Source organism: Scophthalmus maximus, chromosome 3 (assembly GCF_022379125.1).
Source record: "Scophthalmus maximus strain ysfricsl-2021 chromosome 3, ASM2237912v1, whole genome shotgun sequence".
Lineage (NCBI taxonomy): Eukaryota > Metazoa > Chordata > Actinopteri > Pleuronectiformes > Scophthalmidae > Scophthalmus > Scophthalmus maximus.
Window position 1 is genome coordinate 12565001 of NC_061517.1, and position 26368 is coordinate 12591368.

The window sequence follows — 26368 nt, forward strand, 5'->3', positions numbered from 1 at the left end:
GCATGCACCGATAACATTAAGAAAGGACAAAACAGGCTGTCTCCAGGTGGAGGCAGAGGGGGCGGAATTAAAGATGAAAACTGATGCAGTATAGACCGACTGTAAGGGGGAAGATGAGGAGGGTTCAAATTAAAGAGCAGGCGGCAGAGAGATCAAAGGAGAGAGTGACTGATTCTCCTATTTGGAATAATTTGCCAGTCTACGCGGCCCTGATAATTCTGCTATTGGTCACATCACCCCTTCCACTACATACACGCACACACACACACACATTTATCAATGTCCCCCCCAATCCCGTTTCTTCATGGGACACATTTAATTTCCAACACTGTGTGTGTGTGTGTGTGTGTGTGTTTGTGTACACAGTGCAAGTGTGAATAACAGATGGGGGGTCATAGCCTCCATGTATTATGAAACACTGCCTGTTTCGAAATACATGCACAATACATACATCAGAATTATTATTATTATACTCATTCAGGATTGTGTTGACTTTAGAAACAGAAGCCGATAGAGGAAGACTCTTGTATATTCCCCGTCGGGTGTTTTCCTTGCCTACGCTGCAGAACAAAAAAAAAATCTGTTTCTAGAATCTAGGCTAAGAGAATCTTTTCATGTCTTGAGATTATCTAACAGGCTGTGTAGGTTGTGCCACACTGCGCTCAGCCTTCTTCCCCCATGGGCGTTGGGTGCATTCAGGAGAGAACAAGGAGAATGGGCCAGTTGGCACACGGCAAGCTGGACAGACACAGATGTGCCAGGGTTGTTGGCAGCAGAGCCAGGGAGAGCGAGGTGGTAACAGTCAGACTGCCAACGTGCCATTCTGCAGGGCCGTGAAGCGGGCACCTGTCTTCCACATGGCCCGGAGACGTAGTGAATTGCTGTCGATACTCATGATGTTGGAATATTACCAACAGAAACAGGAATAAGATAAAATACATTTGAGAAGTTGACTGTGATTAATGAAACAACAACTAAGAAAAGAAAAAAATCCTGCTTCTTGAAATGTTGTGCCAAGCAGCGGCGGCAGTGAGTAACTGTGCCATGTATTGAGATTTCACACTAACTCTTGGCTGTAAAGCCTGAGAAAACCTGCCCTAGATCCATGTATACATTGTTGACAGTCCTCTGAGTCAGCGGGAGGATTTAAAGAGACCGGGAGCTGCGCTGGGAGCTTCAACGCAGACCCCGACATAGTTTCTCATCAAACCTCCTCTCCTCTCTCACTGTCACATGCACACACAACAGAGTACACCAGCCTCGTACTGTAGGAAAACCATTAGTTGCTCCTCAGACACAATCTGACAGATCAGAGGATAGTGGCTGTCTGCACATTGACAAACTCATGGCAGGGATACAGACTGGGGTTGCCAGACTATTTCAATCCGACAGAAGAGGAGAATTCTCGTGACCGAAATGACTTCTTTTCATATTGTAGTCAGACAAAGCTATCAGATTTTTTTACCGCATCCCTGCTGGTTTACTATTTCACATGGGTTGCAAAGTGTGACGGATGGCTGCCCATCCGTCCGTCTGTCCCTCTCCATTTCTCTGACCATCGCTCTCTCTCTCTCTCTCTCTCTCTCTCTTTTTAAAATTCGCGTCTTACCTCTCCCGTGATCCGCTCAGTGTGTATCCTGCGCTGTACACAGCTGTGACCAGGATTACAGGAATAGCCAATTCATTTCAGCAGTGGAGGCAGCGTGATAGAGGGTGGACACAAGGTGAGCGAGACACAGAGATAGGGAGAGAGGGAGAGAGAGAGAGAGAGAGAGAATGGAAATTTGGTCCCGTTCCATTCAGTATTCCCTTCCAGTCTCGGGCTCAGCAGGACATTGTGCCTCCCTTTCACCTGACCACCGGTGCAATCAGCAGGATCACAGGCCCGGCCAAAAGTGCTGCTCACACAAGCACACACACACACACACACACACACACACACACACTGTTCCAAAAGACTGAATTCACTTTTTCTCTATTACCTCAAAGCACTCAGGTTTGCACATATAGGATTATCCAGTCAGGCCCAATAAAGGCAACATTCCTCTGACTCACATGCCTCATCAAGCGTATGACTGCTTTACGTTTGCCTCCCCTGTCACCTTAAGATCATTAGCCACCAGTGTTTCTCTGGTGGCTGTAACCTCCGCTGCTTGGTCCCCCCCCCCCCCACAGACGGCTCTGGGAGCAGCATCCTTCGTGCGGATGGCCGCCTCAGCCTCTGCTAACAATGAATTAGGGACTCCCAGCGTTTGTCTCCCGGGTTGTGATGCACTTCATCAGAGGAAGCAACAAGGCACACATGGCGCTGGGAGTCGGTCAGCAACGCATCACGCTAACATCAAACAAAACCTCCCTCAAAAGCTGGAGCAGGTTCGACTGGTTGACAGGTTTGAAGTGGCCACTAGAGTGTGCCGCTGAGCCCCTCTGGAAACATCAAAGCATGCAGCAACCTCAAGTTTGTACTGTACAGCACCTGAAAGGGATTATGAAATTATGAATGCATGTTCCTTTTCAAACTTTATCTTCCCCCATCTTTTCTAATCATAGCATGCTAATTCCGAGCATCCTATGAGGGTTAATATAAGCACAGGAGGTTGGTGGATGGTGATAAAGATCTGTTTGGTTTGCTGGCTGCTGCTGTTATGCTTTAATGGGAGGATTATGAAGGGAAAGCTGAAACTTGTGTGGTTGCCACAAATGAGAGTTGGCCTTTCTGTTTGCATTCATGTTGCATGTAAGGTATGTGTGTGTGTGTGTGTGTGTGTGTGTGTGTGCGTGTTCCTTCCTGACACTGTGTGCACTGTTGGATAGTTTAAAAAAAGGCTGTGAGGGCTTAGTTTCTGTGAGATGATACAGTGGTTGCTGCTCATGATTTCAGCACGGTGCTAAGTATTAGTCAGAACATGTCTCAGTCCTTAATCTAAATATAAGCACTGCAGTGAGGCCCACGCACGCACGCACACACACACACACACGCACACACGACTGCAAAAAAGCTATACAGTGCGTGCCAGTATAATGAAATGTGACGGGTTACCTAAATAGCTTATAAATGAGTTATAACTTTGTTTTTGAAATGTTTTGTGCAGCCTAACTGCACAGGCAACATGTTTGTGTCTGTGTACATTTCTGCATAAGAAGGAGGGTGTCAAACTTTGCCTGCTAATTGTAGGTCTTTTAGAGTTTCGCCCAACCTACCAATTTGGAGAACAGCAATTTTACTAATTTCACTGTACCGTAAAGTAAGAGTAAAGTACAGCCCCGCAGCACGCATGGCATTATGCTCTGTGGGTAGAATAAAAACAAAATGCCCAAGAACCCGTATAATGAAGGTCAAACAAAGTTAGAACAGCTTCAAAGTCTCATGCGCATAGTTTACATTTTTACTTGAAAGGCCAAATGACTGCTCTCCCTTTTGCACATGCACACAAGCGAGACTCAATCTGTTACCGTTTGCAATCTCATCAGAGAACTTAATTCCAGATTCAGTCCATTTCAAGAGCAGCCTCTATTCAAAATATATTATCACCTATATGATAAATAACACCAGACACACATCAGCTCCAAAAAATATACACACACAGACATACTTTATATAAGGCAGGTAAACCTTCAGTCTCTCCCAAAGGGGAGTATTGTGCATAATGACAGAGTAGAAGGGGGTGGTAATGACACCCTAGTGATATAATATGATGGAGGCAGGCCCCAAAAAGCCCCCCCGCCCCCCCAAAAAAATCCTACCTTGATCTCCCCTAAGTAGCTGAATGAAGGCTAGGAGGATGTAATTGCCAGTCTGTGTCTTCGGTAGACACAGAGGAGCTGCTGACCGGGGATTCCGAGAAAGACAGAGTGAAGAACGATGGTAACTAGGGAGGAGGCATGGTGCGAGTATAGTACAATGGAATGAGGGTGAAGACGGTATGTCACCGATACGCCTGCCTACTTTGCCTGTCAGCCCTCAGCTCCACAATTACACTTTTAAGGCTAATACATGTGCTTGAGCCCCAAAAGCAAGCAGACGCACACCCCTTTAAATCCCCCCATAATAAATCTCTGACTGGCTACTCGTTCGGCAGTAACTGAACTTTTGGAGACTGTTGGCTTTTGAAACTTGTGGGATGAGCGATTGTGCGTTGGTGCAACGCACAATCGTCGAGACGCACTCGCACACTGACATGCACACACATGCACACACAGATCTGCAGGGCTGATCTCTTCAACAGCGACCTTCCTAATTCAGTCTGTAGATACGCCGTGATCAGCTCTGCAAAGCCAAATGCCTTTCACTCTTTTTCTTTTCTTTTTCACAATGGATCTGTATCATCTATCCATCCAAGGGCAACAAAGGTGGGCTGGTAAAATGATACAGCTCTTTCTTCCCACATGACTTATATCCCGGTTGTCTCTGGTTCCACCTTAAATCAATGACAGCACTGACAATGATAGCGATGATACTTTGGGGGAGTAGCCATATACGTTGGGCTTCATGTTGCAACTTGCAACAACTCAATGAGGAGAGGTTTAATAGATTTAATGATTTTTGTTTTAAAATGGCTTCAGTCTCATCACATTCCAATGCGACATTTATCTCTATAGCCCCCTCTGTGATGAAAGCATTATATATAATTCAGTTTAAAACACAACGCAGGCACAGAATCATTTTGCAGTGCAAGGCTCAGCAAGTGTGAAGCCTGTGTGTGTGTGTGTGTGCGTGTGTGTGTGTGTGCGTGTGTGTGTGTGTGTGTGTGTGTGCGTGTTGTGACGGAGAGTGTTTGTGCTGTTTTGAGGTCAGTAATGACAGACAAATAGCTGTCAGGGCTAATGGATGAGGACAGCCAGGAATGATGGAAACACAAAGAGAACAGTGCAGCGCAGGCCAAGTGTAGAGACACGGCATGTAGCGCGGCTACAGTGTTCACACAGAGAGAAGGTCACAATGAGCGCATAAAACAAACACACACACATATGAGCAAACACACACCCCTGTGTGGTTACCCTTGTCGGGGCACGGGCTTACAGTCATTCCCTGGCTTCAACCTTTTTGCTCTAATCCTGACCAACACGGTTACATCGCTGACACTCTTTATGTAACATGAATCCTAATATAAATCTGAACCTGGTCTTTTGAAGGAATACTCCATCAAAAATGTCAAATATATACAAATATGTATATATGTATCTTGAGAATCAAATACTCTCTGCCTTAGATACTTGAAAGACAGCTCTGGAAAATGCATTTTTCACAGATAATGGCAGTTGTAGAACACTGGTACGAAATGTTCATACATCTGATACTTTTAGCTATGGCTCACTAGACTCACTGTTCGAATATATACTCGTTACTGTGAATTTTAGATGACAATATAAACTGCCATCCTCACCTGTGAAACACACAGGTGACAAGTTGGGAATTCAAAAATATGGTGTTTATCTTCATATTTCCATTCCCGGAGCGCTGGTATAAAAAGAGTACATTCAAACAAATGAACAAACACCCAAAATACTGAACTGTATTATGTAAAGACCAGCAGTTTGAGCAGTTTCTGTGATAGAAACTTAATTGGGAACAAACCCCCTGACATCCAGCAGCTAATAAGACCAAAAGCTTCACAGCAGATTCCATATTAATCCCTTCCAACACCCCCGCCCTGTTTTAGATTCCCTGCTGTCTGCACTCTCTTCCTCCGGTTTCTATCTTTTTATGTGTTTTTCTTTTGTAATGAACGCTCCTCCCTTGGCTGAGGGCCAGTCTGGTCTGTAAGATGATCAGAGAGTTGTCCAATGGAGATGTGTCTGCATGTCGCTGGCTGGGGGCGATGTCTTAGTCAGTGATGGATGAAGTGTTGGAATGCACTGAAGGTGGGAAAGCCGCACTACCTCGTTGTGTCTGCTGAGAGACAGTGATCCACTGCAGCGGGCAGAGATTAGACATATAGCGCCGGTAGAAAGGCGAGAGAAATGCGGTTTGTGTATCGGTGCACTGAAACAGGAACAGGGGGATAAAGAGGGGGAGAGAGAACAGCAGAAAGAGAGGGAGAAAAAGAAGACAAGGTGACCTTCTGAGTCTAAGAAGGCAGCGCAGCGGAACATGCGCCCCCTCTGCCTCTCTCCACCTGTCCTGTGCCTGTCCGGATCCACTCCCACTTGTTTCCTGCCGCCCAGCCCCCACCCAAACCCACATGTCTCTCCCATCTCCTCCCCTTGTTCGGGACGGTGGTCACACACCCAGGTGGAACAATAGCCGGCGACTTTGTTCCCATGCACCTCCCAGAAACACGTACCCTCGGGTATGGAATTCTATCACTCAGCCACATACAGGTGGATCAACCTAAATACACTTTGGAGGAGAGCAACAAAGGCATCAGATTCTCTTTGAGATTAAACCAGCAGCCCCCAGGGCTGAGGAGGAAAAGGAGGAGGCATGATGGGCTGGCAAAAGGTGGATGTGGGGATTTGAAAAAATTAAATAAATAAATAAACCTGGTCCCGTTTGAAGAACATCAGCCATAATATACCCTCGCCCGGTGTTTGCCAGTCCATTTAATTTCTTCCATTCCCCAGGGAGGCTAGAGGGCAATATGCTATCAGCCAAATAGAGTGGGGGAGGATATCTTACGGGTGACGACCACTGCTTTCATTGCAGCCCTGCAGTGTATTGTCTATGAATATGGAGTAGCCTAACAAACGAGCATGTCCTCTAACACGGTGCTCTCTGCTCATCCTTGGGCAGCATAACCACGGCCCAATCTCTTTAAGTGCTCGGTGGGTCTCCTATGTAATGTCACTTGGCATTGGTGTGACCACAAATGACACTTTTGTTTAAATCAGCTTCCGTCATCTGCCCCTGTATAGAATTGCAGGCAGCTCGGGAGGTGTGTGCGCGCACTCACTCAGACAATCAGAGCAAGCCATCGAGCATGTTTAGAGGTTAAAACAAGAACGTATCTTTTAAAAGAAATGCTGGGCCGACATTGTGTGCCAGCTCATTATAATCATAATCATATTGTCATATAATCATATATAATATGAAAGAGGGAAACCTCCTAGAACCAGACCTGAGGTCATTTGCCAAGGCAGAGAGCAACGCATTCCCTCGGTTGTCCCGTACGTTGAAGCTAAACTGAGAGCAAGCTTTGTGTGTTTTCATAACACCTCCCACACGTTCAAGCTCAGCTGAGGCCTATTCAGCATATTTTTTTAGATGGTAGCAGGCGATGCATTATTCAGCGAGTACGGGGTGATCTTGCTTGTAATAAATCTCTCCACATGTGAACATTAAACCCACACAAACTCGCACACAAACTTCCATTCTCCAGTGTGGTTTCGGGATGAATAAGGAGGAACTGGGACTCCATGAATCACACCTCCATGGAGAGATCTTAAACAAAGCGCACGGTGGATGAAAGGAGCACCGGGCTTTTGAAAATCTATCCAAAGCAGCCAGGTAATGAGAGTAATGAGGATATCAGATGCTGAACGTGGTGCAATATGCTTGTTAAATGTGACAGCTGGATTACATCAGACCTTCATCCCTGTGAATCAAAACCCTGCTGAAGCGAATATCATGTCCCTTGGCTGAACATTTCCTCAGTTCACACTGACATTTAAGAACGCCTCACTATGGTCTATGGTCATAGACACGTTCAGACTCATTACATAACTTACAGCAGCAGGGACCTCTGCTACATCAGTCCGGACCCTTCTCTTTAGTCAATCAAATTCATGAAAGTCAAATACTAGATGACTGTTGTGCTATTTCCAATAAGTTGTTGAACTGTTTCAACATTTTGGGAAATGCCTTTATTCGCTTTCTGGGTGTTAGATGAGAAGATTGATACCACTCTCATATCTCTGTCATGTCGCTAAGCATGACTTTAGTGGAGTTAAGCAAAGGGGCGCTACCCTGACTCACTGAAGCTCAACGCAAATATCCGCAAATGCTGCTCTGAACATTTAAATTTCCGATTGAGCCCGTGTGAGAAGATGGCAGGAAAAATCTCCGGGAGATTCGCGAGGAGCAAGTCTGAAGGAAATCAATGTAATTCAATGTAACACTTTGGTGTGTGTTTGTGTGTGTGTGTGTGGAGGAGTGTTGGGGGACAGAAGCCTTATTGGGGCATGAGAACAGAGACAGTTCGCAAAAGGTGGATGGGACAGGGAGCTGACTTGACATAATCTATTTTAGTTTGTCAGATGATTCCAGGAGTCTGCACCATCAGGCAATCTGCCTGTTTTCCTCCACTTCTTCTTGCGCCTCATGCTACCTTCCCACCTCGTGCCACTGCTTGGAGGTTTGATGCGTCTGAGGATCAGAGGGAAAAGCAAGGATGGGTAGAAAAGGGGCGAGAGGGCCAGGAGTGTTTGCTGGCAGAGTAAAAGAGGAAATGCCATGGCTTAGGTGCTGCTTGCCTTTGCAGCCTGGGCCTCATTGTTATTGTTATTATTTTTTTTTAATGAGCAGCGCTGCCCTCCCCTCTGCCACACAAAGGCCTGATTGAATCTGGCATTCCATTAGCATGTTAAAGAGGCCCGGCTTCATCTGTGAGCCGCTGACTGACAGTGGATATCATCTCTGTAATTGCTCCGTATACTGGAGCCAGAGCCGAGTAGAGAGGACACACACACACACACACACACACACACACACACACACACACACACACACACACACACACACACACACACACACACACACACACACACACACACGCACGCACACACACACACACACACACACACACACAGACTCTGAAGGAAGGAGGGAGTTGAAGAAAGATGGGGAGGGAGGGATTAGAATTTTAAAAAGGGGGGATGCAGAAAAGAGGGGGAGAAGTGATGAGAGGAGCTGGCGGATCAAGCTTCATCCCTGTATATCTCAATTTGGTACGGTTGGGACCCCATGCAGAGAGCAGGGAATAGTCTGTTTGAATAAGTTTTTTTTTTAAGGCTACACTCACGGGCCCATGACACTTATCAAAGCAGGAACAGTGGTCGTGTTTCATAACAGAAGCCATGCATGATGTACAGGGTTGTTATACTGATTTTACACCTCCTGTATACTGCTGGAACCTTTGAGCACTCCCGGTCATGTAGTGTCAGGACCTGACCCTATACCTGACACCTGATGTGTGTGTGTGTGTGTGTGTGTGTGTGTGACACTGTGTGTCCACCATTCTTCTTTTTGTCAGCTCTGCACCACATCTCACCCTATGTCCTCTGCTTTCTCCCCACCTCTGTCGCTCTTCCTCCGTTTTTGTACTCTGTTCTCGCCAACTCTCTCGCATCTACTTCCCTCATCCCCTGCATCGCTGAGCAGTTCCCCTCCTCCTCCTCCTCTCCTGTCGTCGCCGTTGCCCCCCCCCCCCACCCCCCCTGCCCCCTTCTCTCTCTCTTTCTCTGCAGTAAATGGTAATTGAACAGTGTGGTGGAGGAGCTGCAGAAAAGATGGTTATCCTAACTCCACATGCCATGCATTCAAAATTCTCTCCCTCCCTCTCTCTCTCCTCTGTGACAGGGACATGTATACAGTCCCACAGCATCATCTGCATCATGTATTAATATTGGAGGACAGCGCAGTGGTACCACGGTGAGTCAGTGTGCATGCGTGTGCACGAGAAACAGAGAGATGTGCAGCGCAAGCACATGTCCAATCCTGAGGAGACCGCGGTGACAATGAAAGATGTCAAGCTCACAGAAGTACTCGTATCCCAAATCTGCACAACACTGCAAAGGGGAACTCTCTCAATAGTGCCATCTCTCAACAAGCCACGTGTAGTCCTGGCTCATTATGTAGAATTTGCTTCTGTCTGTTCTATAATTGTGTAATAGGTGATGCATAACTAAGTTGTTTTGTTTGTTGGTTTTTTTTACGTATTATCAGGATCAATTTGAATGAAGTAGGTTGTCATGCAGCTGAATAAAACAACATGTGGGAGTGATGGGGCTTCCACATCAGAAACGACAAACCACAAAGCGCATTATGTCACACAATTTGTTTTAAATAGACTGGATAGATTTACTAATGACATGATTAATGTGCTGGGTTAATACGTTCAGGTTATACTGTCAAACAAAGCAGCTTAATTCGCTGAGCTTTATATGGTTTATGAATCTGGTGTATTTAAACAATAACAGCTGAAGTGTTCTCACAATTCTGTTATATATACGTAGAATTGTGATATTTCGGGTCTGCTGACACTCATAGAACTCTGACAAACTAACAATTAACTTCCTTCCTTTTTCTTCCTCCTTGGAATGAGAAAAAAAAATGCTCGCCTGCAGTGGCAGAGTGCAGTGAATATGTCTTGGAAAATCAAAAGTGGATTTCTAAGTTCAATTTAGTTGCAGTTAAAACAGCAGATCTAAGAAACCTTACAGTGCTGGTCACCAACAAGGAAAATGCTCTGCAAATGATCTCATTCAAAGCAAGGAGAACACCTCAAATAAAATAAAAATTATTTGACTCCATCAAAATTTTAGCTTTCAGCAGGTTTAATATCTAGTCAATATCTATCTAAAAATATGGAAAATCTTCACAGCCTCTAACTCTTCACCGAACATGTTTTCACATCAGGTGTAAAAACACCTCTGTTAAATTAATCAAAACATTTTCAGAATAAGCCCCCGCCACACCACACATCTGCCCTGTCCCACCTTCATGTTTGCATTTATTAAATTAAAAAGGAACTAACTGAAGGGGTCTTGGTCTCAGAGGCAGAGCACCTGAACACTGTGTACCCTGCAAATATTCAAACACACATTTATGAACACATGCACACAGGCACACACACACACACACACACACACACAAACGTCCTCCTCTCTACCCTCCAGGCGCTCCTTGCTCCACAAACACACCATGAAATCTCTAACACTCACAACACATTAACATGACATTACTGCTGAAGTGCTATACAATTGGTGTCTGAATAGCTACTGCTGAGATGCATTGTTCATGTGTGTGTTTGTGTGTGTGTGTGTGTGTGTGTGTACATGTGATAGCAAAGCACATCTCAGATCCCATTTACATTATGCTGATTGTCAGAAACATCGTTTTACAAACGGCCTGTAAAATGGAGAATATTAGTGTGTGTGTTTGAGTGAAAATGGAATTCTACACGTACGTCGAGACTGTGTTCGAGTCTATTGTCTGATCATGAGGATCTCCTGTGGTCTCCTGTGTGCTGCTCTGGGATTAGAATAGTAATCGTGGAGCATGTTGACACACACCGCTAGTCGTATGGATGTGTTTGTCTGAGTGGTGTGGGGACACACAGCTTCACACACTGGCTGTGCCACTTTCTACTCATCGGAGAGTTAATGGCCTTCCCCAACAATGTTGTGCGTGCACAATGTTTTATTCAAATGCTCGCCGGGTCCACGCTGCAAAGTGTTGAAATCTATCACTGTTACTTTCCCTTACACAAATGCTCTGTCCAAATCAATGTAGCGGTGTCTGAAGAGGTAGTTTATCACCAGCAATTATCCTCCGAGTAAAACCCTCCCTTGTCTGTCTTGGACCAAGCCAATGGGACAAGTCAGAGTTTCAGATTCAATGAATATTGATGCAGCCCCTAAGGCTAATGCTGACATATGTTTACATGTGTGTGTGTGTGTGTGTGTGTGTGTGTGTGTGCATGGTTGTGAATGTGTCCAAAGAGGATCAGCTGGTAGACTGGTCGGTATCTGCAACAATACAAACCGCCACAGGGAAACAGCAGATTGCTTCTTTTCGTTCTCATTCTGCCACATGTGTATATCAAAGGCCGCAATTGCAGTTCCTGGATCTATTCTAGATTTGACCACAGCTTAATACAGCTATGGCAAAGATTTCTTAATGTCTTGCATAAGATTTATATTCTTGGCCGTACTTGTGCTGCACTTATTCTGGGTATGCTAGCACTCAAATCCAAATAACCATAGGCACCGTGGCGACACTCAGCAGCAGTGATGAAGTATGCATATGCAGGTTGTTTGCTTGTATCAGTCACTGTGCATGCGTGCATGAGGCCACTGACACCGTGGTGTCCTTGTGGTGTCAGTGGCCTCATGCCATCGACACACAGCTAACCCGCAGCCTGGTGATGGAGGCGGTGCGGGTAAGCTGTTAAAAGGACGGACAGATGTGATGCTACAGTGACGATGACAGCAAGCCGCTGTGCAGCGTTTCCCTCTTCTGCCCTGCGTGTTGCACGTTCCATGCCCGCCCCCTCTACTCTCATCGCTCTTTCCCCCTCCTGCTATCAGAGTCTCAGACTGCGGCAACACGGGGCAGTGAGACGGAAAATACAGTGATTGTTTCTGACGAAAATAGAGGGGCTCAGTGAGATGGAGCTGCTAAAGCAGCGCCGGAGAAAGGGAGAGGGAGTCAAAGGAAAACAGAGCGAGGGGAGAGGAGAATGGAGGAAAGGCAGAGCGCTAGAGAAGACCATTTTGAGGTCACAGTGTGCCAATACAGACTCAGGGGAGGCTTGAACGTCTCCGCCGAGAACCCCTGAAATTGTGTACATTTGACAAGAGTGAGTAAAAGAAAGGAAAGGTGTGAAAGGAAAAGAACAGAGAGCGGGTGAGCGTGTGGGGCAGAGGGAGAGAGAGCGAGGTGGACTGTACCATAAAGAGTCTCACCTTGTTCTGCACCATGCACACACAGCAGCACCCCCAGCCCTCATTCAGCTCTGCTCTCTTTCTCCATCAGGGGCCAGTGGGGACAAGCGTCGTACATGAGCAGGGACTTATTTGACTTTGTCATCTCCTCGCATAACTGTCATAAACATATTCTGGCTCTGGTTTCACCTTTACTTCAGGCAGCAGGGTGCAAACAATTAAATGATAAATAGTCCCCCCCCCCCCTTCAAGACACAGAGCAAACTGCAGGAAAAGGATGTAATGGCGAATAGATGCTGACAAATTTCTCTCCGACGGGAATTTCCCCTTACCCTATTCGAATGATTGAAAAGAAAACAAGTAAAAAGAACAACCTTGTCAGAATCACAAATTCAAAATTACAACTTTTCATCAGAGCTAATGTGAAAAGGTAATTGTCAGGAACCGCGATGTCCTGCCCCCAGGACCCTTTCTGCCCAGTCTGTCATCTTCCCCGAGTGCCTGTGTCGCAGGCTGCTGTGCGGCTGCCCGCTGTGAAGGTCACCCTCCCTGCAGCTATGGATTACACAGGCGCGCACAGTCAGGCAGAATACGATACTGCCCTTCAGGGGAGGTCTGAGGCTCAGGGTGGCAGGGAGGAGTCCTCTGGAACTTCTGGACCCCAGCGGTAGAATCTTTATTTATCTATCCATCTACCTGTCTTCTTTTTGAAAAAGGACCTGCTCTGTGAAGATAAAAACAAAAGGCGACATCAGTAGGCTCCCGTGTGTCCGTGGCTCCTGTGTACATTCACCCACCACAAGTGTGTGAACAGCAGCCCTCTGGTAGCAGAGCAGCACTGATGGGCAAACAACAGCCCTAGATGAGTCACATCGCTCCCAGCGGGAACAAGAGGGAATTTAATCCTGTGCTCTTCATCAGGTGATATCAAAGAGCCTTCAAAACGAGCATTCATCGCGCCGTTTTCTAGTCTGAATTCAAAGAAGGGGGATGGCACCTTTTATCCTGCAAAATGGTGCAATGAGGGTCCATGGTCCTTTGAGCAGGACCAGAGCCAGTTGACAGCGGATTTCTCTGGAGCCATGGCAATGATTAGAGGTCGCAAGAGGCCAAAAAAAAGTATATATATATATATATATATATATATATATATATATATATATATATATATATATATATATATGCATGCACATTACACACATATACACTTGGCAGATCATGTTGTCCTTTGCTGCCTCGGCTCTCCCTGCTGTGACCTTAATTTGTTCTGTCTTGAGTATGAGTGCCCACCGGGCAGCTGATGCACCTCCGGGGAACAAACTGACAGAATGTGTGAGCCTGACGCACATGTAGATCCAAACATATGCGGGACAAAGACAGATAGAACGAGATGGGAAGAGAAGGGTGGAGACTGAGACAAACACGAACGGCACAAATAAGGTGTGCATGTGTTTGTGAGTGTGAGATTCTCAGGTGAGCTGCAGCCAAGTTGTGACAGGGCACAGGGAGGCGAGAGACCAAGGCTGAAAGCTCTGGACGCAGGGCCACCAGCTAAAGCGGAGGCACACAAGCTGTCTCCCTGCAGGCTAATCCTTTAATGAAGATTTGTGGCAGTGGCTGGCTGGTGATTATTGGCCCAGCACAGAGACAAAAAAACCTTCGGTGCTACTGTAAATACAATCTCTCACATTTACACAAGCTATCACAGGCGCAAATGAGAAAATTTAGGGCGGAGGCAGGAACAGTGCTGTTACAAAGTATATATATGGGCTGGGTACTGCCGTGCTATGGCACACTGTCAAACCCCCGATGCTAAATGAATGAGCAGCCAATTACAAGCCCAAACATTAACCAACAGTATTCGGATGTGAAGAATGCCATGATAAGTCGCTCACTCCCGACTGCACCGATCCCGACTATGCTAATTTAATGGAAATGCTTGTTTCCATCTTTCCTCTCTGCCCCCCGTTTGTTACATTTCATCAGCGCTCTCTTGAACCACGCTAACAGCCGCTGTCCGCGTTCCAGTGTTAGCTGAGAGCTTTGTTGAACATATAAGAAGGCGTTCATTCATCCGTGTGTCCGATTACAGACGCTGCGCGGAGAGACTGTCAGTGGGAGATTTGAGAATGCAGTCCTGTCTGGCATCTCCGCGCGTCCTTCAAAGTCTAGCACGTGAATCCTTATGTACCCTTTCGCAAGAAAAGAAATATTCAAATGAATGTGTTCATCATATATGGAAGGCGAGAGCCTGAAATACAGCATGTGACAGACCCCAGCCACAAGGTAGATAGACTTAGTAACACACTGCAAATGGATGACCTCACACACCACATTGTCCCTTACAGCCTTCTAATCCACACCTCTGGCACCTCACCCTCCTGATCCTCCCCTTTTCTCCTCCCCCCAACTCCCCCTAGGCAGGGGCAGGGAGCTGTGGTGCAGGTCCTGGCAGAGCCCCTTCTCCTCCCACCCTCTCCCTCCCTCCCTCTCTCTGAGGGGTAGGGCCGCTTGTTCGGGGAAGAGCTTGTGTAGAGACAGGTGTGCATACCAGACGCCTGCACTAAGCCCTGCGCCACGCGGATCCCATAACTACCTGCTAGCGAGAACTCCGTCCAACACAGAACTGAGCATTTCTTTACTGTAGCCACTGTGGCACGTTGCCACAAAGGGAAGGGCTGACCTCACCCTGCTGCCCCCTTTTCTTTTCTTCTTTTTATCAACATGCCTTTCTGCATCTCATCAGCAATTATACAAACCGTTAAAGCACACTGGAGCAGATTTTGGAATGTAAATTTGATGGCTGGGGGAAGGCGTCAGGGGTGGAGTTTTTAGGCTATTTTGAGCTGTTCATGTAACATTAAGGATTAAAAGCAAGCTCAAGGCTTCTTGGAAGCAAAAGTACTATTCCTTCAGTCTGTGTGCCGGGCTAAACCCTGTGCTAGTAAAGCCAGAGCTGTTTGGGTGGATGAGGTCACAGTGAGGAGATGTCCTTGTGGCTATAAGTAAAGTTCGGGCAGGGCTGTAGGGTGACATGCCCGACAGTGTGTCAGATACAGCGCTCACATTTCCTCTCTGCGTGAGTCAGATGATACAGAGAGACTACAGTTCAATGAATGCTGTTGTGAGGAAGCGTCCCTTTCTCCCCATAGGCCAGCTTTAAACAAAAAAAACCCTCCCCACCCCATCCAGGCTTTCTCATCTCGCCGTTCGCTCATTTCCTCTCTGAGTTTATCCCTTCACTGCTCCATAAGTCTCTCTGCTCCTACACCATTCACTCAGTGCCGCTCTCCCATTCTTTGGTTGCTTCATCAACTTCCTCCTCCTCCTCCTCCCATTCAGCTTCCTCCTCTATAGCCATGCTCCTATGAATTGACCTTGCTGCATCTCAAGGAGAATTGATTTCTCTTTTGGTCTTTGTGTGAAACCCTATCTCAACAGCACTCAGAGGAATCCCCCCCCCCCCCCCCCCCCCCCCCCAGAGCTGGATGGAGGTAATTCTCTTTCATGAGGACACTTTTCACTCCATTTTTATGTTTGCCTTTTCTTTCTCTCTCCCCCTCCTCTGCAACCGATCTTCTCTTCTGAGCACACAGAACTAGAGCAGACATGATTAATGCAACACCTTTCGCCGTCAAACGCTAGTTTTGCTCAACGTTTTTATGCTTGGCTGCTGTTTGGGAAATTGTTAGTCATGGGCCTTTCAACACTCTCACTGACTTATCACGTCAGGTGATCAATAGAATTTTTTTTCACATTTTACATTTGATGAGCATGATGGGCAAAGAGAAAACACAAGGGCAGGATCAGACATTTATTTAATACATATTTCATGTGTTTTCATATATCTCAATATAGGAGGAAGATAACATTATTCAGTTTCAAGCACAGCAGCAGCAAACTGCTGTATTTGATTAAAGAAATTTGATGTTGACCTTTGAAAAGCAGCCAGGCACGGGTGTTTTGAAGCTATAGGTGATATGTTTTTCCATATATTTATAGTAGACCTGTACATATAATACAAGCAGGTGTGTAACAAGTGTATAATACTAACCCTCTTTATGTCAGTATACATTGTTGGGCACTGGTTTGTATTTGTGTCCTCAAATTTACTTTACAGAATCAGTGCCAAAAGCTAATTTTTTTTTCGAGGTGAGCCACAATTTTCTGGGCAAAAGTATTAGTGCCAGTGCTAGTCATGCAAGTACTCATGAGAAATATTGTTCTTCTCATTAGTAGTTTCCAAATGCATGCATAGTTCTTAAGTTCAGCATGAACATGAGCACAAATAAAAACAAAACAACACGTGATCAATGAAAAAGCTCAATAGCTATTATCAGGATTTGATCAAAAAGTGTAGTGTTAAACAAAGACATCCGAAAAGGAGATAGAAATAAATATTCTGCACGATAAAGGCAGCAGTCCCACTTTGTAAACCCTAGAGAGCTGCAGTGTGAAGAATCGTCTGTACCTCTTTCCACTTTGTGATCAGAGTGACTGTTCAAGCATACAGAACATTTTGCAGACTTCAACTCCCAGGTGTCTTGTAGCCCCAGGATTCCCAGTAAGTAGTCATCCGGGCCGCCTTGCTGAATGCACTAATGTGACACCATAATCACGCACAGGTGCATTTTTGTGCTTCGCAGAGCAACAGCACGGAGCTGCCGGCAGTGGCAGGTGCCGGCGATATGACGTGCGTGTAAACTTTAGCCCACATTTTTATTCCCGTGTGTATGCGCTGACAAGCCGCATCATCGTAACGTTCAGTGTGTGTTCTGAGAAAAAGAGAAGGACCTCATCACTCTTAATTCACGAAATGTAGCCGTGCGTACTCTTGCGTCGTCGTGGCCTTTGCTTTTAATGAATGGTCATTGACAGAGGGCACTGCAGCGAGGCCAGTGAAGCAGTGGGAGTTAGAGGAACAGACACCTCTGCAGTGCTACACACACACACACACACACACACACACACACACACACACACACACACAGATGCACTCACAGACACAATGGGTTGCCTTCCCACCAGTCCAATAACAGGCCTATTTATTAGAGTCTCTTACAGACAATATTGACAACCTGCTGACACGGAGTCACTCCAGCATAAACAAATGGAGCAATAGAGGAGAGGAGGGGGGGGGGGGGGGGGAGACCTGTTATAGTGGCTTTTTGACTGAGCAGTCCTTTCTGCGAACCAGGAGCAGGAGAGATGTAGAGAGGGAAAAGGAGAAGAGAGGAGACAGAGAAGGAGAGCTGCCACATACATTCACATACATAAACCTGCAACCTCCACGCACATCATACCATACAAGACAGTATCACATTAATCTACTGTATTATCCTAGGTCACTCCTGAGATATGTGCTATATTCTAATTATGATAAAAGGAATGAGTGTTGTCAATGAGTGCCGGGCCACATGGAGGAGCTTTTCATAGGTGAACTGGGTCAAGTGCAGTGGACTATATACCATCACACTATGTCACTGCCAGAAATGAAACATTCCCACTGAAAGGGAACAAGATATTCAGCAAAACAACATGGTGGAATTAGAAGCCAGTGTCCCACTTATGACCGTACATATCTTGGTGTTTCCAAAGCATTGAGAAGTAGCGGCGCTTTGATTGTTTAGCATGTTTCCCTGCAGAATTCTTGAGTTTTAGCTGCAATGAAGCGTTCCAGTTACATCTTGGATATGCAAAGAAGCCGGGAGGGACTGACTGTACTATGCATACCAAATATCTGGCTCATTAAGAAGTTATAATTACTGTGTCACTTTGACGTAAACACAAAGAGCAAAGCGGTCATGAAGAAAATGGAGGGGGGAAAAACAAAACTGCTGATCTGCTCAAAGACCTATTGTGAGGCGTGTCTCAGAGCCGACCTCTAGAACCAGGTGAGCGTGTGCAGGCAGTTACAGGTAGGGGGGCTGGAGAGCCCGGTGAATAGCTATGCAGACAGGTCAACAGAGAGACACACTTCATGAAGACAGATGAGGCCGGAGTGGGCGCACAAACACAAAGACAAAAAGACAGATAGACCACATGGCCCTGAGCTCAGGAGGTCAGCTCTGACTCAAACAGACGAGACACGAAACAGCATCCAAACATGAACTGATCGTGACTGGAGCTTTACAAAGCACATTAGGATGAGGCCGACCAAATGGAATGTCCCAGGAATGCTTGTCAGATAATCATCAGGCAGCATTTTGGGTGACAGCGAGAGGACATTACCAGGAGCTCCCTCCAGGCACCAGCGAGTTGGAAGCGTCGGAGGCTGTCGTTTCTTTTCTACCCAACATGGCGGCGGATCACAATGACGCCACAGTCTGTCGAGAGGTTCGACATCAACAGGAGCCCAGTGATCATGTTCTCTATTAGCTGACCATTGTTCCACTTTGCTCTGTTCCCCGTCCATACGAGCACACATTTTATTGGACAAACACACGTAGCAGCGGCGGCAGCAGCAGCAGCCCCATACCCCCAACTTGGTGCAGAGCCCATGTCAGGCAGAGCTAAGCTGGCTGCCCGCGGCTTTGTGTAGAGCACTCTGTACAGCACAACCACCCCGTGCCATTATCGGCATCATGACTGTCATCACTAACACAGTGGCCAAAGACCTCTGCCAGGGCCACGGATTGCCGACGCAGCTAGTTATCATGGATTGGTGAATACTATATCAAGGACAGAGCAGCAGGGGGAACGGTTGTTTCCTCAAGGTCATACAAAACAAAGGAAAGGAATAGACTAATAGCCACGCAGACACAGCTAGTGATGCCTTTGGTGTGTGCAGGGCATAAGCGCAACGTTCGTATTTCACACACATTTTTTGAGGGTCTTTAAATGAAATATAGTGCCATTTCTCAGGTATATGTTATCACAGCCGTGCAGATTTATATCGGTGAGGTGAATCAGGAAATTTTCTGATTGGAGGTCCAGATCAGCAAGCGCCAGACTTGTAAAGGTCATTACAATGACATTACCCTTTTCAGGGGGAGAAACCAGAAATGTCAAATCACTCAGCCGCCACATCATCATGCAAATAGAGCAGAATGTTAGGGGCCGGAAAATCTCCATGTTCAGACAGAAATAATAGAAGATACCGATCTGACTGACAACTTAATAAGGAGGAGCACGGGTCAGCTTTTTTCCCCCGTTGTGTGTATGTCTGCAGAGAGATTTCTACAGACCATCAAGAGTGATGAACAACATTCCTGAGATAGAATACATTATCGCGGTTTAAACACCCCTCAGTCTGCTGTGAATATCTGCCGTACACGCAGTGAGGCGATTCTGACGGTGCTCCTACAGCGACTGAAAACATGGTGCTGCACAACAGAAGTCACATTCCTCAATGTTTTATTACTTCTACCACAATTGTTGTGGCAAAACTGTTAAAATAGGCCGACGGTAACAACGACCCTAAGCTCAACCCATCGCTCCAATGAACGTCAACCCAGTGTTTGTTACCATGCTCGAGCTGCGGTTGGGAGTTAATGCTACTGTTTAACGTGTCCTGGCCAAAAATCATTTACGAGAGCTTCTACCACCTGCAAGCTGATCAAGACAGTGCTTGTCCGACTGTTGAATGGGGCAGAAGAGAGGAAACTTTTTTAACATTTGACTCATCTGCATTAACTGTAAATGTGGCCAATGCATAAACAGACACGGACACAAATCTCCATATAAAACGAACAAAAGAAAAGAGGCTTGAGAGAGTGAGAAAGTTCCCCTGTCACCGTACGACATGAACTTTAATAACTTGCTCCGAGCCTTTAGCTCACGGGAGTTTCGTCAACGTGCGCACTTCAAGCTCGCACACCTCAGACAACATGACTCCCTATAATCATTAGAGATGTCTGCTTGAAAAACATGCCTGCCGGGAGAGCGGAGGAGCCGGGCTGCGCCTGAATCAGACCAGGCATGCGTTAAAACAAAGTGGCCTCTCGCAGAGCACATAACAGCACAGACACATCTTCAAACAAATACACACACAATAACTACACACAGTCTCACGGACACGGCCGTATACAAATGAGAAGACTTTCACAAGCTGACACACACTGCGTTTCGTGGTGAACACACACACACACACACACCTACACACACAGACACACACACACACACCTACACAGACACACACACACACACACACACACACACACACCTAAACACATACGCACACGTTCATGCTACCACATCCATACATGTCAGTACAGTGAGGATCAGTAGTATCACTGGACTTGGAGGCATGCTCTCGTCCTCTGCATTTGCAGGCTGACTTTGCAGAGCACAGAGACCACACAGAATCCCCTCTCTCAGACGTGGACAATATGAGAGCAGAATACTAAAGAAGAAAGCGCTGGCTGACTCAGAATACATCAACCCTGTATATTTACTAAAAGCAGCAAGCAAAGGACTAAATCTTTTTCTTTCTTTTTTTCTTCACAAAAGGCCACTTGTGTGATGACCTGTTTGCTCATCAATGATCAGGATGGATATAAGAAACTGGCTACCATTGCGAAAAATCCCCTTGGAAGGTATGTATGTAGTTATAGGTATAGGTATAGGTATAAATGTATAATTTACTGGTTACCAATAGGTTGGTATGGAGCCATATTTATCTCTTCAGTTCAGCATGTGAGAATGGTGGAGCCTGGTCACGTGACCGAACAGCCTATAATGATGCTGTCCACTTTGACCTTCCCTGTCATCACTCACACCTGCCCTATTAATGGCACACTATAATAGCAATTACACGCACTAACCATGATTTAAGAGTTTCATCCCAGCCACCACTCAGTGTTGACGGATGTCTGTGTGGAGTGGGAACCAGGCGGTGCACATGACTAATAAAGAGATGCTGGCGGCCAGGTTGAAGTAAGGATTAGTGTGATCCAACAACATGACTGAATCCCATGCACCAAAAAGTGACAAACTCACCCAAAATCATGCTGTGTGTTGCCTCTGGTATCCCTGGGTTGACAAGTGATCCCTCACTGCCCCTGTCTCTCCTGCTCTTGACAAGGGACAATGGCTCCAAAAACCTCTTCTCAAACTTCCTCTCCGCTCGCCGGAAAGAGGCAACTCAGAGAGGCAGCGCTAGATGTGAGGAGAGACTGCTGCTGCTGCTGATACTGCTGCTGCTGCTGCTGCTGCACATGTCGCCCCTTGCGCCTGCCCTCTCCAGGTGAAAAGCTGAGTTTCTGTGTGTGGGTGAGAGAGAGAGAGTGTGTGTGTGTGTGTGTGTGCATGCATGCATGCATGCGAGTGTGTGTGTGTCGAGGAAGGGGTCCAGCGCTTCTGCAGTTGTGGCTCAGGTAAGCCTGAGGACAGTATGGAGGGAGTTAGATGCAGAGAGAGAGAGAGAGAGAGAGAGAGAAGTGGGGAGTCAGAGAGAGGAGGGGGAGCCTAAAGTGTGACAGCCAATCACAGGGGCAGACTACACAGCCAATATCTTCTTCTCCACAGCATCCAGGAGGAATTGCAGGGGTCTCCAACAAACAGCTGACATGCAGTTTCTCCTCGAATGTATCATTTCACAGGGAGCTTCACGAGGGAAGGTCTTCAGTGCACCGTGGAGTCGGCGCCTGCTTTGGACATTCACTGCAAAACACACACTCTCTGCTTTTCCCTCTGGCTCTCTCTCTCCCTCTCTCTGCTTCTCTGTTTTTTTGGGGTTGGGTATAACCTAAAGGCACCTTACTTGCCTCCGCTCTGATTGGTGGCAGCCTCGGCCAATGGGAACAGCAGCAAACACTTGTCATCACGCAGAGTGGAAGTCATGAAGGAGAGACAGAGCTTGACTGAAAATGCCGTCTCTCGCAACGGTTTTCCCCTTTCATTTCCCACGTTCTCCTCAGCCGCCTTCCCTGCGCCGTGAGCCTGAATGTCAGACCTGTTTATTGCATTCGTTGTCTACTGCCCCGCCCCCTTCACTGTCCTTTGACTCCATGTGTGTGTGGACCTGTTAAAGGATTAACCTTTTATCTGTGTGGCTCTGTCTCTCTCTCCCCTTTCCTCCCTCCCTCTCTTAACCTGCCCAGGCAAGGTCACGCATTTTATCAACTCCCGTGTTCTCGTCAAAGGGATGGAATTTAGACTGAAAGTGGAGCGAGGAGTTTTGTGTTGGAGGGGTTGGGGGGGTGGCAAGCAAAAAGGAGAGATGAAATAGAAAGCGACAGAGCAGAGGAAGCAGAGGAAGGAGGGGCAGAGATTAAACTTAATACAAACTGACAGAGGGATGAAGAGACGTGGAGTGACAAGAAGAGACAACTGGGAGGTGGAATACAGAGGCAAAGGCAGACAGTCGGTCACAGGAGAAGGGCTGCAGAGAATTAAATTGTTGACCGTAGCAATGCAGTGACTAATTGAAGAGGAGCTTCCCAGCCAGCTCCTTATGGTCCACTTCCTTCACACCGAGAAGCCACTCAATCGACGTCTGCTGTCATGTCCAAGGACCTCTCGCTCTGCTTCTCCTCTCTCTCCAGTTTCACCCCGCAAAGAGGAATCACAGGAAAGCTAGAGAGAGGGGGACCGTTTGAAAATCACACAGCCGCGGTGTTACTGAGAAGCTCGGCGCTTAAGAAAAGGCTTAACAAAGCTGTCAAAAAATTAATCCCCTTGGGCAGGCATGCTTGCAAACACACAGATACAAACGCGTCAGCCTGGGGCTAGAGAAAATGCCGCCTGATGTTCACAGTACCTCCTCTTTTCCTGCTTTTTCTTTTTCTCTTTTCTATCTCTACCCCCCACCCCTTCTCACGCTCTAAGGCTGAGGCTGTGAGTCACAGGGTGTTGGAGTGAATACTAAGGAAGCTGGCTGACACCTCCGATACCTCTGCACATTTAATCCATTGTGTGTTAACACTGGCAGACTCAGGGGCCACAAGCAACCCACACAAATTCTTACAGATTGTACGTTTGGGGGAAAGAAACCACTGGCGAAAAGCTGCTGGTATTATAGAGCAGCTCTTAGCTAAGGTGCACAAAAAATCATACCGCTTTCACAACCACGACCAAGACCCAACACCTAATGGTAGTTTTTCATACACAGTTTGAACTAAGAAAGTGTCAGATGTGGCCCAAAACTTTGTACAATCCAAAAAGGACAAACAGACGGACAGATTAGAAAAGGAATTCGACCCAGTGAGTCCTTGGATCAAACGCACATCATGTCTGCAGGAAATGGACTGAATACTGAGAATATTAGTTTGTACAAAAAGGGCCACATGGCATCTGGAGCAATAGTGTTCACCAACACAGCTACGCATGGTCAGTCCTTCCTTCAATGAGCATGTGCGTGTTTGTGTGTCAGCAAAAGAGCTGAGATAGGGTTTCCTCATTAGTTGTGTTGGTATCAATAATTCAGAGTCCGTCCTTGTTGGCGTTCAATGGGCCGAGTGCTAATGTGCTGTCGGGCCAACGGGGGCCCAGGGCCCAGCGCCACTTTAATGGGTGTCATGATGAGAGGGTGAAATCGGAGCAAGGGGGATCCTGTATCATCCATAGGAAAGAAGACGGAGGGGAGACAGAGCGGAGGAGAGGGGGGAGGAGACAGGGCCACCAGAGGGGAGGACATATGTCATATTTGGACAGGTATGTGAAAAGAGGGGGGATAGAGAGAAACAGGAAGAAACAGGAGGAAAGAAGGAAGGAAACTGGGTTATTCGGTCCGTTTGCTTGCTGGTGGCTCGGATCAATCATTCTGAAGATGATGTGCTGACCTCTGTCACTTCTAGATGGGAGGGCATCATTGGGCTCATGTGAAGGGGCCAGTCGGGGAATATTTTAAATGATTAATGAACTGACATATTTTCATTTGCCACCCACTAGAACTGCAAGAGGTGCATCACTCATAAATGCCTCTTTGATGGAAAAAATAGCATATTTGGAGAAGCTTCACTCTGCAGGTCTACAATTTCCAAACAAAGAGGAAAAGTTCTTCTTTTTCACTCTCTCAGTTTTCTCATGTATTACACATTGTTCTTGAAATGTGTAATACTGGACCAATGTGATTTAATTTGAAAGAACCCATTCAAACCCTTCATTCATTATTATTCACATATGTTAAACTGTGTGCTTGATGCTTTTCTAATTTTGCATGTTCAGCTGACGTGCTGACCTCTATAACATAGACATATTGAAATTGATTAGCTGAAATTTGATAAAATGTTTTTAGCTGTCTCTATTTTAGGAAATTATTAGGATAGTGTTCAGACATCACGGACCAGGACAATAAAGTTCTTTTAAAAAGCAGTTTCAGTTATAAACACACAATGTACTTTTTTATATTTAGCAATATTTTTTTTCTTCAATCGACTGTCACTAGCACTCCTGCTAAATAGAATAACCATAGAATATTCTTTAAAAAAAATCTTTATACAACAGAAAAACGGGTTCCTGCGATGCATAAGAGAAAGTGATGGAGTCAGACAGGTCCAGCAAGTGTTGTCGCATTTTATAATTTGTTGTAATGTTCTGTCCAATGTTATATTGTGTTTCACACCTTAGAAGATGATGATGAGGTTGGGGAGATCCCAGAAATGTAGTTAATACGATTGCACACACGCACACACACACACACACGCGCACACACGCACACACGCACACACATACACACACACACACACACACACACACACACACACACACACACACACACATACACACAGTGAGGCAAAGAGAGGACTATATACTACTGGTTGATTGATCCTGCCCTCTACTGGTTTAAGCCTGTCAGCACCAGATTAATTCCCTGTGAGAAGACATTGGGAATCTTCTGAAGTAATCCAGTTTAAGCGACCCCGTTATTAGATTGGATATTCCATAATGAAACATGACCCCATGTAAACTGAGACGCTTGTGTGCTCCCAGAGACATGTCAACACACACAGGGGTAAATAAGGGAACCCAACAGACATGAGGCAGCTGGTACAGTCTTGATGGCCTGTCAGACTGATTCAGAAATACCTCACACAAGCAGAAAGCTAAACAACAATCTTGACAAGAAGCTGATGCCAATATCATTATGGGAAATGTGGTTTTTTATCTGCAGAATGGTGAATTGGGCGGATTTCACGGAGCCCGAGTGCAGCAGGTCAAATGTGAAAGGACTTAGTGGATGTGCAGTAACAGTCAGTGAGAGATATGTCAGACCTGAGGGAGAGAGAACATCAAACTCCACCAATCATATAATACTATAATCTGTCTTCTTCATTTATTCCTGCAGGGGGGAGCGCACAGTAAATCTACACTCAGTGAGCTCTGTCAGACAGACTCTAACTCACTTCCTTTCAACAGCTCAAAGGCAGTGTCGAAATGCAGCTTTTGTTGATCATAAATTCTAGCCATATTTCATGATCCATGCCCTGTGGGCACTTTGTGATTTTGCAGAATTTTTACACTTCTACACTTTTGCTTCTTCTAGACTCTGCCTGCATGTAGCATTGAAAAGGATTTCTGTTAATACAGAGTCTGCACCTAGGTCACATATCAGGCCTTGGGTGTCGCCTGGCACTGTGGTGGTGAATTTAGAGTCTGCCTTCGAAGGTCAAAGGTGAGGGGGCCAGGCAACCCTCAGGCAGCATACTCGTATTTCCCATCATAATGTGGCAAAGCATTTATTAAAGCCTATTTGAATATGGAATCTTAGCTAACTTTAAAGGAAAGCAATATATTGTATACAAACAAATGACAATTCCCATTTACTGGCTTCATACATGGCACACTACACAGAATGTAAACTTAATATTAACAAAAAAGA

The 26368-nt window shown here is 46.2% G+C and overlaps 1 protein-coding gene across 5 annotated transcripts in view; it reads right to left on the reverse strand.

Annotated features, from left to right (window-relative positions):
- Window positions 1-26368, reverse strand: part of znf385a (zinc finger protein 385A) — a 55981-nt gene that overhangs the window by 28030 nt on the left and 1583 nt on the right. The window contains exon 1 of one of the 5 annotated variants that reach the window (XM_047331245.1): window positions 21547-23233. The exons of 1 other annotated variant lie outside the window; for it this stretch is intronic. In XM_047331245.1, the coding sequence (XP_047187201.1) occupies window positions 21547-21556 (10 nt within the window). In that variant the 5' untranslated portion in view covers window positions 21557-23233. Of the gene's footprint in view, window positions 1-1609; window positions 1834-1982; window positions 2179-21546; window positions 23234-26368 lie in introns of those variants that run through there. 3 more of the 5 variants (XM_047331248.1, XM_047331247.1, XM_047331249.1) reach the window with 3 other exon arrangements.